The following is a 15,860-nucleotide window of genomic DNA, read 5'->3' as shown; positions in this document are numbered from 1 at the left end:
CAAAGGGCCATGCAATACACAAAAGAAACCACCTTGAAACCAGAGGAGTATGTGTTCTTCCTCTTAATTCTTTTCATCAGTAATTTTAGGCATACCCAGAGCAGCAGGAGATTGCTTTGTTCACTTTGAGATTACTTTGATAGAGAGAAAAGAGTTCTCAGGCAGACTTCCCTCTCCATATGAGCACTCTGGTGTAAAGCTTCACAGAGAAGACAGAGCCTGTCCTGAGTGGGTACCTGCATTGGTCCTCATCTCTGGTGAAATGGCAGAATGTGCAGGTGATGATCCTCCAAATGCCTGAAACAATCCTAACATCTTGCTATTGTTGAAAGCACTGCATGCACATTCAGGCTGGGGGTGTGTCCTTCCTTGCTCTGGCCCTGGCCCTATCAGGTCCCTTCATGAGCCAGTTCAGCCCACTAAACTGGCAGAAAAATAATTCTTTTTCCTGCTTTTCTTCAGTGCATTATTTTTTCTGCCAGTTAAATGAATCGAGTTGGCTGTCTGGAATTATATGGAGGGCCATGAGTGTGTCCCCACTGTTAGTCCCACTTGTTCTAAGCCCTTCTGACATTGCTTTCCCCATCATAAGCTCTGTGACTTTATTTTAGAGGGGGTAGGGCTTTTGGATGCCTTGGGCATGGTTGCACTCACTGTGGCCATGTCTCATCTAATGCAAAAATCCAGGTTTCACCATAGTTGTTGTAAGCTGTATTGAATTTAGGGATGTAGCCCTGCCTAAGTGCCAGCTGTAATATGGACAAAATTAAATACTCACTGATACCAAGGGAAGCTTTCCTGTCCCCCTTCTCTGCTCAGGACCATCAGGGCAGTGCATAGTCCTCTCTGTCATCTCAGGGATAAATTTCAAGCAAGTAGAAGTTTATTTTTCTTTACTTTTAGCCAGATGGATTTGCTGATCAAGCTGCAAGGTATTTAGGTCACAAGCAACCAACAAACAAAAGGAGATTCCCTCCTCCTCTCATTTCTTTGGTAAGAAACTAGGTCTCTGAAACACCCAGGACTTCCCTTCAGTGACTCCTTTTGTTGTTGGCAGATTGTGTTTCAGTTTTATCTCCCCTCTCTCACACTCCCACAGGCAGCACCACCCACCAGCCCTCGTTTGTCAACCTGTCACGTCTGTGACCATGTCAGCATGCTTTGTCACAATAATCCCAGTGGTCATGCTGAGGCTTTGAAGTTAAAGCATACAAATATTTTTGTCCCTTTCTCTTCAGGGAACCGATGTTTTCATCTGCTGTCCTCATCTTTGACGTGACACTGTCAATATTGATAGATCCATCAATTTTAATTGATCTGTTCAGTTCATCCTGCTGGTCCCTTCAAGGACACAGTGAAGCTCATGTGAGCTTCACTTTAGGAAAATAGTAAATCATATCCCAGGGTGGGGTGATGTGAAAATGTGAAATGTCTTTGGTTCAGCTCTCAGGGACCTAGACAAACATTTATTGAGTTTCAGGTCGCATGGGTTTGCAGCCCCTTAAATCTCAGGCCCCACTTCAATTGAATCCTCAACTTCAAAGCAAACTTAGATATTCCTTCCTTTCATGTCCAAACTTGGCATTTCATATCATTTTGACAAAAGAAAGAAAAACAAAAACAAACTTAGAGGAAAAAGCCTGCTGGAGCTCAGTGTACAGCTGAGCCTTTGCTCCAGTGATGTAGATTAGATGCTGGGAGATGTGACACAGTGATAAAGAAAGCTTGAACTCTGCTCCTCACATAACTGGGCACCAGTTGGATCTGGACCAACAACTCCACTGGAAAGAAAACCCTTCACTTGATTTTAGAAGGAAATAAAATCCTCTTTGCCTGCATTGTGACCCTTTTGCAAGTGAGGTCCCAGCCTCACTCCGTGCTGAACTCCTGCCAGCTCCCTGGGAACCCAGCGTCTGCTCCCTGCTGATCCGTCTCTCTCTCCCTGCAATCCAGGCATAGCATGGAGACAGAAAAGATCCCCAGCTTCCCAAGTGAGCTTGTCAGCATGCAGAACTCCTGTCAGCTTCCCTTTTTTTCCAGGAGACAGATGCAGCAGGACTTGAAGGCATGTCTTTGCTCTGTTGACTGCACTGAGTCAATCAAACACTTGGCCTAGAAACCTTGAGAAGTCCCATTTTGTGGGAATTTTCAACACCACATTCTTCCAATGCAAGGCTTTTTGGCTGAATGAACTGGTAGAAAATAGGCCAAGGGTTTCAAAAAATCACCTCCAGCAAAGCCCCATCACTGCAGCAAGAGGGATAAATTCATCCCTAATGTCCATCTTCTTCCTCATTTCACTTATGGATTTTTCTTCACCCTCTGACCCTGTCAGAACAGCACTGGGGATCACTTTGGCCCCATGCTTTGAAATGACTCATGAACGAGCCAGTCTTCCTCCATGTAAATGAGACTTGGCAGGTCTGTGCTAAGTGCTTCAAATTTGTGAGCCTGGAGGGACTGTGGGGCTGGGGGAGCACTAATGGGGTGTAACCCAGCTCTGCAGTGCTGTGCTGCAGCACACAGCCTGCACGGGCCAGAGCTGGCTGCTGCTCAGTGGCCTGTGTGAAATGAGCTGTTGCTCTGATTCCTGCTGCTGCTGAGAGCCTGTCCAGTGCACAGACCACCCAGTGCTGACTGGCATTGCTGGAGGCAGCAGGGACTGAGCAGCAAGGAAAGTTAACCCCATTCCTTTCAGGAGATGTTTCATCTTCAGTGTTCAGTGCAGGGCACCATTAGCACAACTGCAATTGTGGTTTCAGCAGGTTTGAATTGTACCCTCTGCAGAGGAAGCTCTCTCTGCCCTGCTGATCCTGTCTGCTGGTTTGTTTTTCCTCTCTCCTGGCTCCAGTCTTATATCACTTCTTCATTTGCCCTGTATAGGGTACACTTCCAGCCACTGCTCCTTGGCCAGGACCACAGCAGCACCCAGCAGCCACACTGCCCTCACTCAGCACTTTGGTTGGTGCCCAGTCAGACAGGTAGGGCCAGAGTGTGCCCTAATTTGCATTCTGAAAATGGGTGGCAATAAACTACAGGGCTGCTTGCTGTTAACTGTCCAAATAAAACAGAAAACCGCTGCTTCATGGAGCAGGAGAGATGGATCTGTCCATGCAGACCTGGGGTTTGAGCCTTTCTGAGGCATCCACTGCCAGGACTCAGTGTTGGGTCAGGCAGACACTGGGTTTGATCATAGCTGTTTCCTGGGGTTATACAAAGTACACATAACCCTACAGATACATAGGGTTATACAGCATATACACAGCTGCAGGGGATTTATCAGCAGGATAAGTCAGTTGGAAGGCTTGTTACCTCCAAAGGTCTGGCATTGCAGCAGGACAGCAGTCCATGTTTATGCTCCTTATCAAGACTTCAGTAGAAGGAAATCTCATTAGATAAAAGCAGTGATTTTCCTCTTCACCTGGAACTAACCTTCCAGAACTATTTGAAGAAGATGTTTCACAGGCCTTCTTTCTGACCAGAAACATCTGATCCAAGAAGCTAAAGAGTGCTGTCCTTCTCCTGGGGCTGATTTTAGGGATGAATTGCTGGAAATGAGAAGTGTCTAACTGGTTACAACATCAGTTGAAGAGGGCCAGTACTGGTTGACTGATCTGCTCTGATATCTTGTCAGGTAGTTCAGCCTCTGCACTCACAAGGACTGCACTGTTCACTCTTGCAAACAAGTGATAACACATGCCCTGTCATTGGGGTTGTTGAGGAAATAAGCTTGTGAGGCATTTGGGTTCCTCAGAATGGCAGTGATGGAGGCTATAAATACCCAAGAATATTAAATTATGATAATACTTCTGAGGGTGTTTGCAGTGTAAGGCTTTCCAAGTGCTGTCTTCATTTGCAGTCTTAAATTAATCTTAAAAATACAGTGTGCTACAGGGAGACATTTTCCTTCCCTTATTATTTCACTGATATGCAAACAGAGGTGGGGATCACTAAGAACTTAACCTTAAGTGTCTTACCCAAAGCCCCACAGCACATCAGCAACAGAGCTAAGAAGCTCAGTGGTGAACACTCAGCCATCAGTTCAGGTTTGGTTCTTGTTGGAATGGTTTCTTCTTCCTGAGGATGTGAAGTAACACTGAAGATTCCATCATAATAAGCATTCCTTGTTGTCCTGTTTCATGTTACTTCCAGTGGGAGCAGATCACACCCTGCTATGTGGACATCAATCAGCTTTGATTTGTTAGCAGAGTCATGATGTGTCCATCTCCTGAGCTGTATGGCCAGGGCTGACTCTCTTCTGCCCTTGAGAAGGTGCAGAGGTGAATGCTCAAGTGATCTTGAGCTGGGCCTTCACCCCCTTTTGGATAAAACTCTTCTTGCAGTTGGAGAGTCTTGGCAAAATGTGCCAACAGCTTTCTGTGTTCTGGGAAGTTAAAATTGCAGATCAGTGGCCCTGCAAGGACAGATTAATGGAAGATCAGAAGCACAGGGCTTGTAAGATTTGAGCAGTGGGCTGAGATCGCTTGGAGGTCCATTCCAGCTGAAATATTCTATTCTATTCTGTTCTCTAGGTTTATGTACTGTGCATTATTTACTTTCTTGTAATTACAAATTTCAGCAATCTTGTTGACATTTGGTGGCGAACAATGGCCATGCCCTAATGTGGCCGGTTACAGAGTTGGGCTGGCTGTTGTTTCCTCTAGAGTAATGTTAATGCTTTGAAGAGGTCCCTCACAGTAGGGGCATTGCATGCAGCTTGTTAGCCTGGACAATAACCTAAATGTGTTTTCTTGTCAGTATTTTCTTCCAGCTTCTCATGACAGCCCATTTAAGGCATGTCCTCACTATGTCTTGTTCCAAAACTTATTGATGATTTGTGAAGGCCCCTTCTGGCTTTAGATGCTAGAGATGGTCTTTAGCCTTTGAGCTTTTCAACAGGTTATTATGATGGCATTTCTGAAGGTTTCTTATTGTATGTGGTAAAACAGTGACTCCATACATCCTTTGCTTTGCCATGCACATTTTTTCTCTCTTAAACAGAGAAAAACCCAAACAGGAAGCAATGCCAGAATTGTACCCACTTAAGAATGTAAAAAGTACAGCAGTGAATACTGTGCCAGATTGCTTCTATTCTTGTAAAATAATCCAAGTTTGCTGTGGAGGCCTGTTTCCTGCCACAGCAAAAGGTCTTTTTCTTTCTGTGAGCTTTCAAAAGGCGTTAAATCATTACTAACTCCTGTGTCCACCTCCAGTCCAAGATTCATGCTGCAAGAAGCCTGAGTGAGATTGCAATTGACCTGACTGAAACTGGAACCCTCAAGACCTCAAAGCTGGCCAACATGGGGAGTAAAGGCAAAATTATCAGTGGAAGCAGCGGGAGTCTCCTGTCATCAGGTAGGTGTAACTGGAGGGAGTGTGGTGGGAAGGGCCATGGCCATGGTAAATGGGGAGCAGCCAGAAGCTGCACTGCAGAAATGAAAGTCACTTCCCTTTAGCCTTTCTGTCTGTCCAGGTGGCAGTCCATCTCTCAGCACGCTGCTCCACAAACAGCACAGGCAGCAGCCTCCCCCTCTCTCTCTTCACCACCATTCATTTCCTCCTGACTCCAGGATGTCATCTCCAACCTCTCAGTTTCCAGCTGAAACTTTCACAGTTTCTACCCGAACCATCCCTTGGTGTCCAGCTTATCTGGCAGATGGGTTTGTGAAGGAGTGCCCAGCCAGCAGTGGGGAAGCAATCACCCAGTGCAGCTCACAAAGGAAACTGAGGCTGGGAACTGGTGATGTTCCTCAGCATTGTTGAAACAGGTTGTCTTCTTCACTGAGTGCACATCTGCTTTGCCTCTCTGTTGCTGGAATTTGGCTGCTGTCCCAGGCTCAACAGAACTGTTCCCTAGCACTCTGCCAAACTAGTGCCAGGGTCTTGAAGGTTTCTTGTTGTGGCTTAGAGCACTTTGCTGTGTGAGGAAGATGTCATGTGTGAGAGAAACCCAAGGGAAGGTGATGCAGAGGAGAGCTAGAGCAGGAGGAGAGAAGGACTGGAGAAGGCAGGTCAGGAGGTTGTGACTCTTCGATACTTTTCTGTCAGTCTGAACCAGGCAGGCTGTGTGTAAAACAGTGAGAAATGTCACTGCAGGCTTAAAGCAGCAGGAGATATTTAGCAAAGAGCTTGAAGCTGCTTAGGTGAGCTCTTAAGGAGGGCAAGGTTGCTGGTATCACCACAATTAACAGTTTCAGACAATTAAATACCTTCTGTTAAGCATCACACCAATTTATCAAAAACAAATGTTTTGAGATGTGTAACAGCAGAAAATAACCTTCTCAGGCTTGGACAAAGGAAGAACCTATCTAAGAATGCAAATGCTTTAAAACAGCCCACACTGATGTAGTAATATAGCTTTGCATCACTGTATCCCCCATATCTCTTAAAACCCTGCTTGGAAAATGCTCAGCAAGGGGTTAAAATGTGCAGTGCTTCCAGAGCTGCTTGCTGTGCAATTCCTTGCCTTCCCTGCTAACAGAGTTGCCTTTCTGCTCCTGAGCTCTTCCTGACAAAGTATACAATCCACTGTCTGTGCCTCCCATCGCTTGGGGAGTTGCAGTAGCTCAGCAGCTCCCAGATTGGTGTCAGGTTGTTGGAAGTCTTTGTTTGTTTGGCATTTTTTCCAGCTCTCCTGCTGGAAAGTAAATAACGTTAAGTACCCAAGAAAGCTCTTAAGGTCTTTCCAAGATCTCAGCCTCCTGGGCACCATTCCTAAGTTTGTGAGAGCTACTTGGTAGTAATCCTGTTTCCATGTTAATACATGGACTTTTTGTGTTCCTGGAAAAAAAAAAAAAAACCACTGGGGTCTGCTTCTGCTCTTACACCTGGAGAGAGCAGTAGCCATGTGAAAGCCAGCAAAAAATCAGGCTCAGAAAAGCTGGTGTAGGCCAGCATCTCTCAGGGTTATGTGTATGGAAATTCCAAATTGGAGCTCATGCTTTTATTTCTGAACTTTTTGTGCTCCCTGCACCTTTCTGGCTGAGCACAGGCTTTGTAGACTCACCAGAATTGCACCAGTGACTAGACCCACCCAGAGTTCAGTGACCAGGTGAGTCATTTCTTCAGTCCTGGGGAGGTGGATCTGCCTGCCTGGGTGCCTTCACGGGACTGTGAGCCTCTGTCTCTGTCAAGGTGCTGCTGGTGGGCCAGTGAGCACAGCTGCCTCTGTGTGCCTTCCTTCAGAGCTGCCAGCTCTGAGGACAGGGCTCTCCCCAAAATGTTGAGGAGAGCTGCAGAGTTTGCTGCCACAAGCAGCTACAAGAAGGTATTTAGAGAAACTGTCTGGCCCAGGTCAGGTATCAGGAAATTGGAAACCCTGGATTGTTTCCACACTCAGACCTCTCTGCTCCAAGATCCCCCTCCCTCCAGCCTGGCTGGTGGAGGTGGCCCATCCCTGTCCCACTGGATGGGAGGGGGCATTCAGTGTCTGTCCCACTGGGCACAGTCACTGGCTCTGTCCCAGGCTTTGTGTTTCCTCCCATTGTGCCAAAGATTATCGGCACACAACCACAACAATGATGGGTTATCTCAGTACAGCCTGCACGCTGGAGAGAATAAGTGCAAATGATTAAGTGGCCACAGCAGACTTCCAGGCTATAAATAAATACTCAAGTGACTCGAAATCACAAGGTCAGGAATGAATCTCTGTTTGCCCCCACTTCCCTACTATTCTCAGTCCTTTTTTTTTTTCCTGAAAATTATTGTAGTCATTTCCTCCCTCCATCTCACTCCTCCTCACTGGGGGGGCTGTCAGAGCCATGAGGAGTGTGCCAAAAGTGGCATATCTCCCCTGGGCTTGCAGCAAGTCTGCAAGGAAAAGTTTGTTGTTGCTTCCAGCTGTCACACTGTCTGGAGAAGATCCTGCTGTGCAGTACAAGGCAGTCACTGCTCCACATCACTTACAGTCTCAAGAGACAGCAGAGGGGAGATGAAGTCTTACACACTGGGAAGTGGCTTCCTCTTGATCACAGCACTTCAAGACCAAAGCCTCAGCTCCTTCATTTTTCCCACACCCTTGATCTCAGGCTCTCCAGTGCAGATTTGTAATTTTGATGCCCAAATCCATTTCTGTTAAGCTGACTCTAACTTCTGTCCTCATTTTGGATCTGAAGGGTTCTCCCTAGGACAGTGGGCTGCTGTGATTTAGCTCAAGGATCTTCTGCTCAGGGTCTGTGGGCCATCCCTGGACATCTGAGGAGAGATTTGCCTGTGAGTGAAATCTCTGCTTTCACACAGGCAGGAACCAAATCAAAGCCAGCAGAACAAAACCAGATTGGTTCTAAGATGGATTTTTCCTTCGGAGTCTGTGCCATAAGAGCTCTGGAGGTCTGCAAGCTAGTGAGGAGCCCTGTATTCTCCTGGTTATGGTTGTGTGAGAAATGTAAAAAGGTTTATTAAACCTTAACAAAAATACAGCAGAGGACTACATAAGGAAAAAGCTGCAGCACTGGGAACTGCCCCTCGTGCATACCACACAGCCAGTTCATCTTCAGGATAGATGCTCAGTCTTTTATACCCCTGGGGGTTGCATCAGCCAGCCCTGGCCCCTCCCAGAGTCTGTCAGTCAGCTCTTCTTTGCCATTTGTCACTGGAGACTGCTTTCTTGTACCTTGATTGGAGGTAAGGTGTTGCCATGCCTCACCCCCTAAGCACCAAGCTTTTCCATTCCCAACTGCCCACAACAGTTATCTTTTAATTGCAAGAGCAAATCATGTCATTATCCATCTACAACAGTTGGATGAACTCCAGACTACCTTCCATCTGTGGGCAGAGGAGACACCCCAGAGGAGCATCTCTGCTTTAGCTCCACAGACACGTTCAAGGAGCCTCCAGCCCCTGAGCCCCATTCCTTCTGCAGCAGTGGGGATTTCTGTGCAGGGGCTGTTTATGTTTGCAAACACCACAGCAGAGTCCAGGCAGGCAGTTCCCAGCGCTGCCGCTGCATCCGGCGGGGCTGTGTCCCAGCTGGAGTGAATCCAGCAGATACACAACGCCCACCAGGAGTGAGGGAGTGCAGGGCTGGTGAAGGAGAGAGCCCACAGGAGATCTGAGCTCATCCTCTGTGGAGCAGCTCCAGCTGAGCTCCCGTGGTGTCACCACATTTCTCTTCACAGAGAAAAGCAAGGCACAGTTTTTCCCAGGAATATTTCTGGGTTTCACATTCTCTGAACGTCAGAGAAAGAAAAACAATTCTTATCATTTGCTGTGCCCGTGTTTGTTCCAAAGTAGAATGCAATATGGAGGTTGTTTACCCAGAGTGATGGTGTTTTGTTTCCTTGGCCTATCAGTGCCAAGAGTTTGTGTGTGTGTGTGTGTGTGTGTGTGTGTGTGTGTGTGGGGACTCTTGGCTGACAGTCATGAGAGGAGTGCAGTGGAGTGGCAGATTCAGTTTAGATGTAATATAGTATAGAATAATACAGCATAATAAAGTAATTAATTAGCCTTCTGATAAGTTGGAGTCCTCCTCATCATTTCTCCCTGCCACAGGGGTCATCCTGTTTCAATACCACGCCGCAGAGGAAATCCATGTGTTGGGCAGAGAGCAGAGATAGGGGCTGTCTGGGGCTGCTGCTGGCTGTGCACTGGCATCCTGGGGCAGTGAGTCAGCCCAGGCTCTGGTACAGACTGAGCATGGGGGAAACTTCCCTCCCTGCTCAGGGGACCTTCCACAGGGACCTGAGCCAAATGCCCGCGAGCTGGAGCCAGCAGCCGGATGTAGTGTGAGGGTTTGCCATATTTAGATGTGTTTTTCCTGGAGCAGGAGACTTGGAGAATGAGACAGAGAAGAGATGCCTGGGTGGTTTTGCCTTGCTGCTGCTGCTCAGTCACCTTGTTGCATCTCCTCTCCTCTCCCCTCAGTGTTGGTGTCACCAAGACTTGGCTCTCTCTGCTCTTCAGCATCCCATCTGTCCTCCCTACTTGTTTTCATCCTTCTCATTCATCCCTTTTCCAAGCTGACTCCACTCTGCTACAATAGATGGAGGAAATACAACCAATGAGTCACTGGTAGTACTCTTCTCTCCAAAGTGGGGTCTGCTCTCACCCCTTTGGCAGGCTTTAAAGCAAACTTTGTCTTGGACCCCAGCAGACCTGTACTTACATAACACTGGACCAGATCCTTCTGGGGAGAGACCCATGTGCTTCATGTCCCCTTCAACATCCCCAAGACTGTCCTGACCTCACCAGTATGGAAGTGAGCAGAACCCAGCCTGTTAGCATTGGTGAAGAATTCAGCCATGAATTCTGCTGCAGAAGGAGTTGGACAGGGAGGACCATGTTCCCCCCCTGCATTTCTCAGCTCATGTTCTCCTGAATGTCAGTGGATGAAGAAATCACTCAGAGGGGCCATGTGGTTATCTGAAGATGAGTGCTGCTTCCACAAATTAGTAGGGCATTAAGTGGACATTTAGGTCACCAAGGCCTGTGTCCCATCCTGTATGCTGAGAAAGAAAGGGCACATATCCCCCTACATACCACATAAAACCAGCCCCCAGTTCAGCAGGTTCCTAGTGCCCACCAGAGAGAAAGCCCTGTGCCTCCTGCCTCGTGTATTTTCACAACCCTTTTTGTTTTAGGGACATGAAATGGTTCTGCAGAAGAGTGTGTTAAAATGCAGAGTTTGGTAAATCCTTGCACTGCAAATGGGAAGAAGGCTGAAAAATAATTTTCACAAAAAGGCACAAATGCCATATAGGAAAATCATATATTTCAGCAACGTTTCTCCCTTGTACTGCATTAGAAATTAACCCTGTGGGAGATAAAACACCTGAGAAAGCCTCCCAGTCAACCATTTCTGTTGTAGTAGGAGCCTCTTAGGCTGATCTCTCAGGACTGATTTTTCTCTGTTGTTGATCCCCTTTGGAAGGCACTGGGCAGCCATGACTCAGTGACCATATCTAACAAGGCTGATTTAAGGTAGTAGCTGCTTGATTGGCTTGATTTGTGCTGGTCTTTGTTTATTTCTTGGTTGTTTTTACGGTATTTTGATTTGTCATTACATTTTTGGGTCAATTGCCACTGGGTTTAGAAGTGGATCTCTGATCACAGCCTTATTCAAGGTAGGATTGATACATATTTATAAATAAAATGCCTCTAATGGAAGCCATAGGCACCCAGCAATACAAAGCATTGTTCTCTGCTCATTTACAGTCATCTCATGCAGTGGTGGTTCTCTTGACTGATCAAGTTACCAGTTCCTTTTCACCCATGAGAACAAGCAGAGAATCCAGCCAATAAAAATCTAATAATACACTGCAAAATAATTCAGCTTTTAAATAAAAATTCAAAACCAAACATTAGTGCCAGTGAGTGAATGACTTTGGTTTCAGCAGTAATCCCATTGCTTCACTCAGAATGTGACAGCATGCTTCCAGGTCCCCTCCAGTTCCTTCGTTTTGTGGGAGCAGTGAAAAAGATGGCAAAATGGGCACTCAGTGGACAAGATGTGCACCAATTGTGTCAGGGTTGAGACCAGCATGGTTCTCACATGGAGAAAACAGCTGGAGCAGATGCTGTGAACTGTCTGGGCTTGATTTGGGTCCCTTCCAGCTCAGCCAGAAGCCTTTTGTTTCTTTCTTGTGGGCACACCCCAGATCAGCACAGGGGGCTGGCCAGATGCTTGTAAATGTTTCTGTGTAGCTGCTGTGGCAACCCACACAGCAAAAAGGAATAGCTTTTAAAAATAAATCTTAGCCTGCTGTGGAGGTATGGAGCAGACAGAGGAAGGAAAAGGGAAGAGCAGTTGAAAGGAAAACATAGGTCATTCAAGTTGTCAGAAAGAAAAAATGGTTCAAAATATCTGCTGGAATCGTGAGCAACTTTTTACCAGGACTCTGCAGTTTGTTGACAAGTCCATGAAGAAATTCAGCAGCTCAGTTTTTCTAATACCTGTTCACCAGGGTTACTATTCAGAATTACTCCAGAGTGCTGGAGAGGAGTTTCCCTGCCAGTGCAAACACAGGGCTCCTCTAGAAGGTCCCATCAAGTTCTTCCAGCACAGAGGTGTCTGCAGAGTTGAGTTTTGTTGCTTTATGAGGGCAAACACAAATAAAACAATGATGACTACAGCAATTACACAGATATCTTACTGTGAGGTTCTCCTCCTTTGTCTGATAATGCTCAGCCTGGCTGACCTTTAGGGAGATCTTTTCCACTACCTTCAGGACAGCCCAGTAAAAGGTGTAAGTAAGGTGTTTCATTGAGTAAATACCACTATCTTCCTTCATGAAAACTGCAGAAAATACTGGTGGAAAAGATCTCTGAGATTCCCTGCTCCCCCTGAGCCAATGCAGAAATGTTTTGTGGCAATTTTTGCCTCAATCCCCTTTCAATTTAGCTTTAATGGTCTGCTGGAATAGTAGCAATGAAAGATGAAGCTGAAAGCACAGATTTCACTGTTTTGCTGCCAAAATAAAGAATTGTTCCCAGATTCCTTCCAAAGCTCTGTGAAATAACAGCTTTTTCAACCTCCTTGGGCTGAGTGTTTTCACTGAGTGCTTGGAGGCCCCTCTAACCCCCATCTGATGACAGGTGCACAGAAAATTTCATGTAGCATCCTGTTGTATCTGACTGCTGCAGATAATAAAGGTCTGCTTGCTCTGTGCCATTGCTCAGGAGGGGCAGGGAACAGGTCACTGCTGGAAAAAAAATCTTTCTGTTGATACACCAGCAGCAAAAGGAGGGATAAGGAGAATATCCATCCTTTATTGTGTGAGGGGGAAACATAGGGACAGAGGATGAGGTTGCTTCATCAAGAAGTTCCCCTGAAGAGCTGAAATTACAAATGTTGTCATGACATCTGAGCAACAGAGTCTGACTTAATGCCCAGACCTACTTCAGTGGGAGTTGCTGGTAATTGCCGCTTGAAAAGCCAAGCCATTTGGACATGCAGTTAAATATCTCAACCTACATCTTCACAAGAAACAGCTACTACCCCAGAAGGAGCTATGGTTGGGGTTTTTTGGTGTGTTTTACAGGAATCTTCCTAGGTAATTTTGTTCCATTACAGTTTTTCATAGAACAGGCCTTGTAAGTGGATTGAATTACATGTTTGCTACTGGGATAATTGCAGTTCTTAAGAAGTAGGCTGTATTGTCAAATGGTTTCTCCTGGATTTAATTTCCAAAAAATGCATCTCTAGGGTTTTGTAAACTGTACTTTGCCCCTGGGAGCTTTCATGGGAATTGTATGTGGGTTTCCTCTAAGATCTTAGGATGAATCATTTTACTGCTTTTATTTTTCCAGATAATGGTTACAAATGTCTTTATGTGCTCCACTGTTGAATGTCTGACTGTTAGCTTAAACATTAAGGATTTGCTGTAAACAGAAGTGCCTGGGTAACACCTGCTTCATGTCACAGTCCCATTTCTTGTTGGAGGGGCTGCGTCCAGGCTGTGGTAAAATTACAGGCACTCCAGATGTGTGTTCTGCTGTCAGCTGGCCTAGTGAAATCATTGTTTATTGACAGGTTCCCAAGAGTCAGACAGCTCTCAGTCTGCCAAGAAAGACATGCTGGCTGCACTGAAGTCCAGGCAGGAGGCTTTGGAGGAGACGCTGCGCCAGCGCTTGGAGGAGCTGAAGAAACTCTGCCTGCGGGAAGCGGTGGGTGATGGACACTTTGTAACCTGGAACATTTCTGTCTTGCTTAGTTATAGCTCCTTGTTTGGAGCTGTGGTGGGGCCAGGAGATGAGGATCCTTCCACAGTCACCTCTTACAAAACCCATTGTACAATGGCCTCAGGGAGATGCAGCTGTTTCAACCCCAGCTTGCAAAGTCCAGGGCTTTTTTCCCCACATCAGCAGGGTGTCGCAGACAGCTTTTATGGAAAATCCTTTCCTTAGGATTTTTCCTCCTGAGAAGCTGAGAGGCCTCAGGAACAAAATGTAAACAATGATTATCTGCTGCTGTGGAATGCAACAGGTGCATCTGTGATTGGTCTCATGTGGTTGTTTCTAATTAATGGCCAATCACAGTCAGCTGGCTCGGACTATCTGTCCGAGCAGAAACCTTTGTTATCATTCTTTGCCTTGCTATCCTTAGCTGGCCTTCTGATGAAACCTTTTCTTCTATTCTTTTAGTATAGATTTAATGTAATATATATCATAGAATAATAAATCAAGCCTTCTGAAGCATGGAGTCAGATCCTCATCTCTTCCCTCATCCTAAGACCCCTGTGAATGAACATGGTCACAGCTGGGTGCCCCGTTGGCTTGGGCAAGGAGGGTGCTCAGCATCCATGTGTTCTCTTTGAAATTGTGAATATATTGCATTCAGCCAGGCTTCTTATTAACTTTGATAAGAATATCCTGCTACTTAAATGCCATAGGAAGGCTGTTCTATGTGCTGGTCATCACTTCTCAGAGACTTTTTACTCCATTAGCAAAAATAGCCCCGAGGCTGGCACACTTTCTTCTTGGAGCAGGCCCAACTTTACATACTTTTCTTCTCCAAGCATGCTGTGCCATACAGCACACAAGGTCTTTTCTGCTCCCTGTAGATTGCCTTCATCCAGTCAGCTCTGGAACTCCTGGAAAGGAATGCCAGTGTGGAGGCAGACCTTGCAAAGAGGAAGCACTGTAGTCATCCCAGGTCATGCAGGACAGCTCAGGAACTCATAACCTTCCCGCTCCCCTGCCAGCTCATTTTGGAGTACATAGGAGGCCATTTAGTGATCAGTTTAATGTTTGGGGAAATCACAGCTCTGCTGCAGCTGTGTGTGGAGATTCAGCAATGTACTCAGGTCATTCAGCAATCCTCCCTTGTTTACCAGGCCTGTGTATCTGATTTTAATAACAAATTGTAACATGTAACACAGCAGGAAGCTGGCTGCAGACAGTGGCACAGAGATCTTCCAGTTCTTGCTTAATATTTGATGTGTATCTGCCTTTTGACAAAAATGGGAGAAATGGGTCACTGATTCAGGTCTCATTTTTGTTTCAATTAATGCATAGTTTTAATGCCAAAAAGAACAAGTTGGGGGAAATACCTCTCAACAAAGAACATCAGCAGAAATCTCTACTGCCCCTGTTCCCATTCTTTACTCCATGGGAGCAATCCCTGCCCACCTCAGAAGTCCTGGTTGATTTCAGCAAACAACTTGTGCTGTGAGAAAGGTCACAGGATCAGATCCAATCTCTAAGTCCATTGAGCTGAGATCATCCACAGGAAAAAAAAAAATCACAGCTCTTCAGGGCTGACTGTCAAGGTCTGGAGGCTCTGCTTGGCCCAGAGGAATTTACTACCCTGAGCTAACCCTGCCTGACTGCTGATGACTAATCCCTGCAGCAGGGGAAGATGTGCCTGTGCCACAGCTGCAGGAGCTCACAGTCCAGTGCCTTTCCTTTAACCCCAGCCCTGGTTTTGGTGCAGCCTCAGGCACTTCAGGAGCAGCAGGATGCAGGCAAAAGCTCCCACTGGGGCAGGGAGCTGGGGATGAGGAGCATTTACTCCTTAATGTGCTGTGGCAGGGCTGGCCAGAGCCCATCTGTCAGCACATTAAGAGCTGGTAGAAAGTGTTGGTGCTTTCCAAAGGTGATTTGAGAGAGGCAGTTAATGGACACTTGGAATCTGACCCCATCTTGCAACCCTTCACCTCATCCATCAGCAGCTGCTAGTTGAAAGCTTCCTCTCAGGCTGCCCTTCTTCCTTTCTGCTTTGGCATGGAAATGGCCAAAACAGAGGAAGAGGGTGGCAAACCAGGGGATAAAAAAGAGTTAAAAGTGAGGGCATAATTAAGAAAGCATGGCCAGAACCATTCATAATTCTGGCATCAGGTTACTTGGGGCCATCACTACTCCAGTTATTTATTAATTTAGATTACATTTCATGATCGTGCCTTTGAATACTTCTTAGCTTCTGG

The 15,860-nt window shown here is 46.3% G+C and overlaps 1 protein-coding gene across 1 annotated transcript in view; it reads left to right on the top strand.

Annotated features, from left to right (window-relative positions):
- Positions 1–15,860, top strand: part of FRMD4A (FERM domain containing 4A) — a 218,259-nt gene that overhangs the window by 181,870 nt on the left and 20,529 nt on the right. Inside the window, exons 14-15 of the mRNA XM_059472090.1 lie at positions 5,214–5,355; positions 13,469–13,602. Coding sequence (XP_059328073.1) covers positions 5,214–5,355; positions 13,469–13,602 — 276 coding nt within the window. The remainder of the gene's footprint in view (positions 1–5,213; positions 5,356–13,468; positions 13,603–15,860) is intronic.

Source organism: Ammospiza nelsoni, chromosome 5 (genome assembly GCF_027579445.1).
Source record: "Ammospiza nelsoni isolate bAmmNel1 chromosome 5, bAmmNel1.pri, whole genome shotgun sequence".
In the NCBI taxonomy this organism is placed as follows: Eukaryota; Metazoa; Chordata; class Aves; order Passeriformes; family Passerellidae; genus Ammospiza; species Ammospiza nelsoni.
The sequence above is the reverse complement of the archived record's forward strand: the minus strand, read 5'-3'. Positions and strand labels throughout refer to the sequence as shown.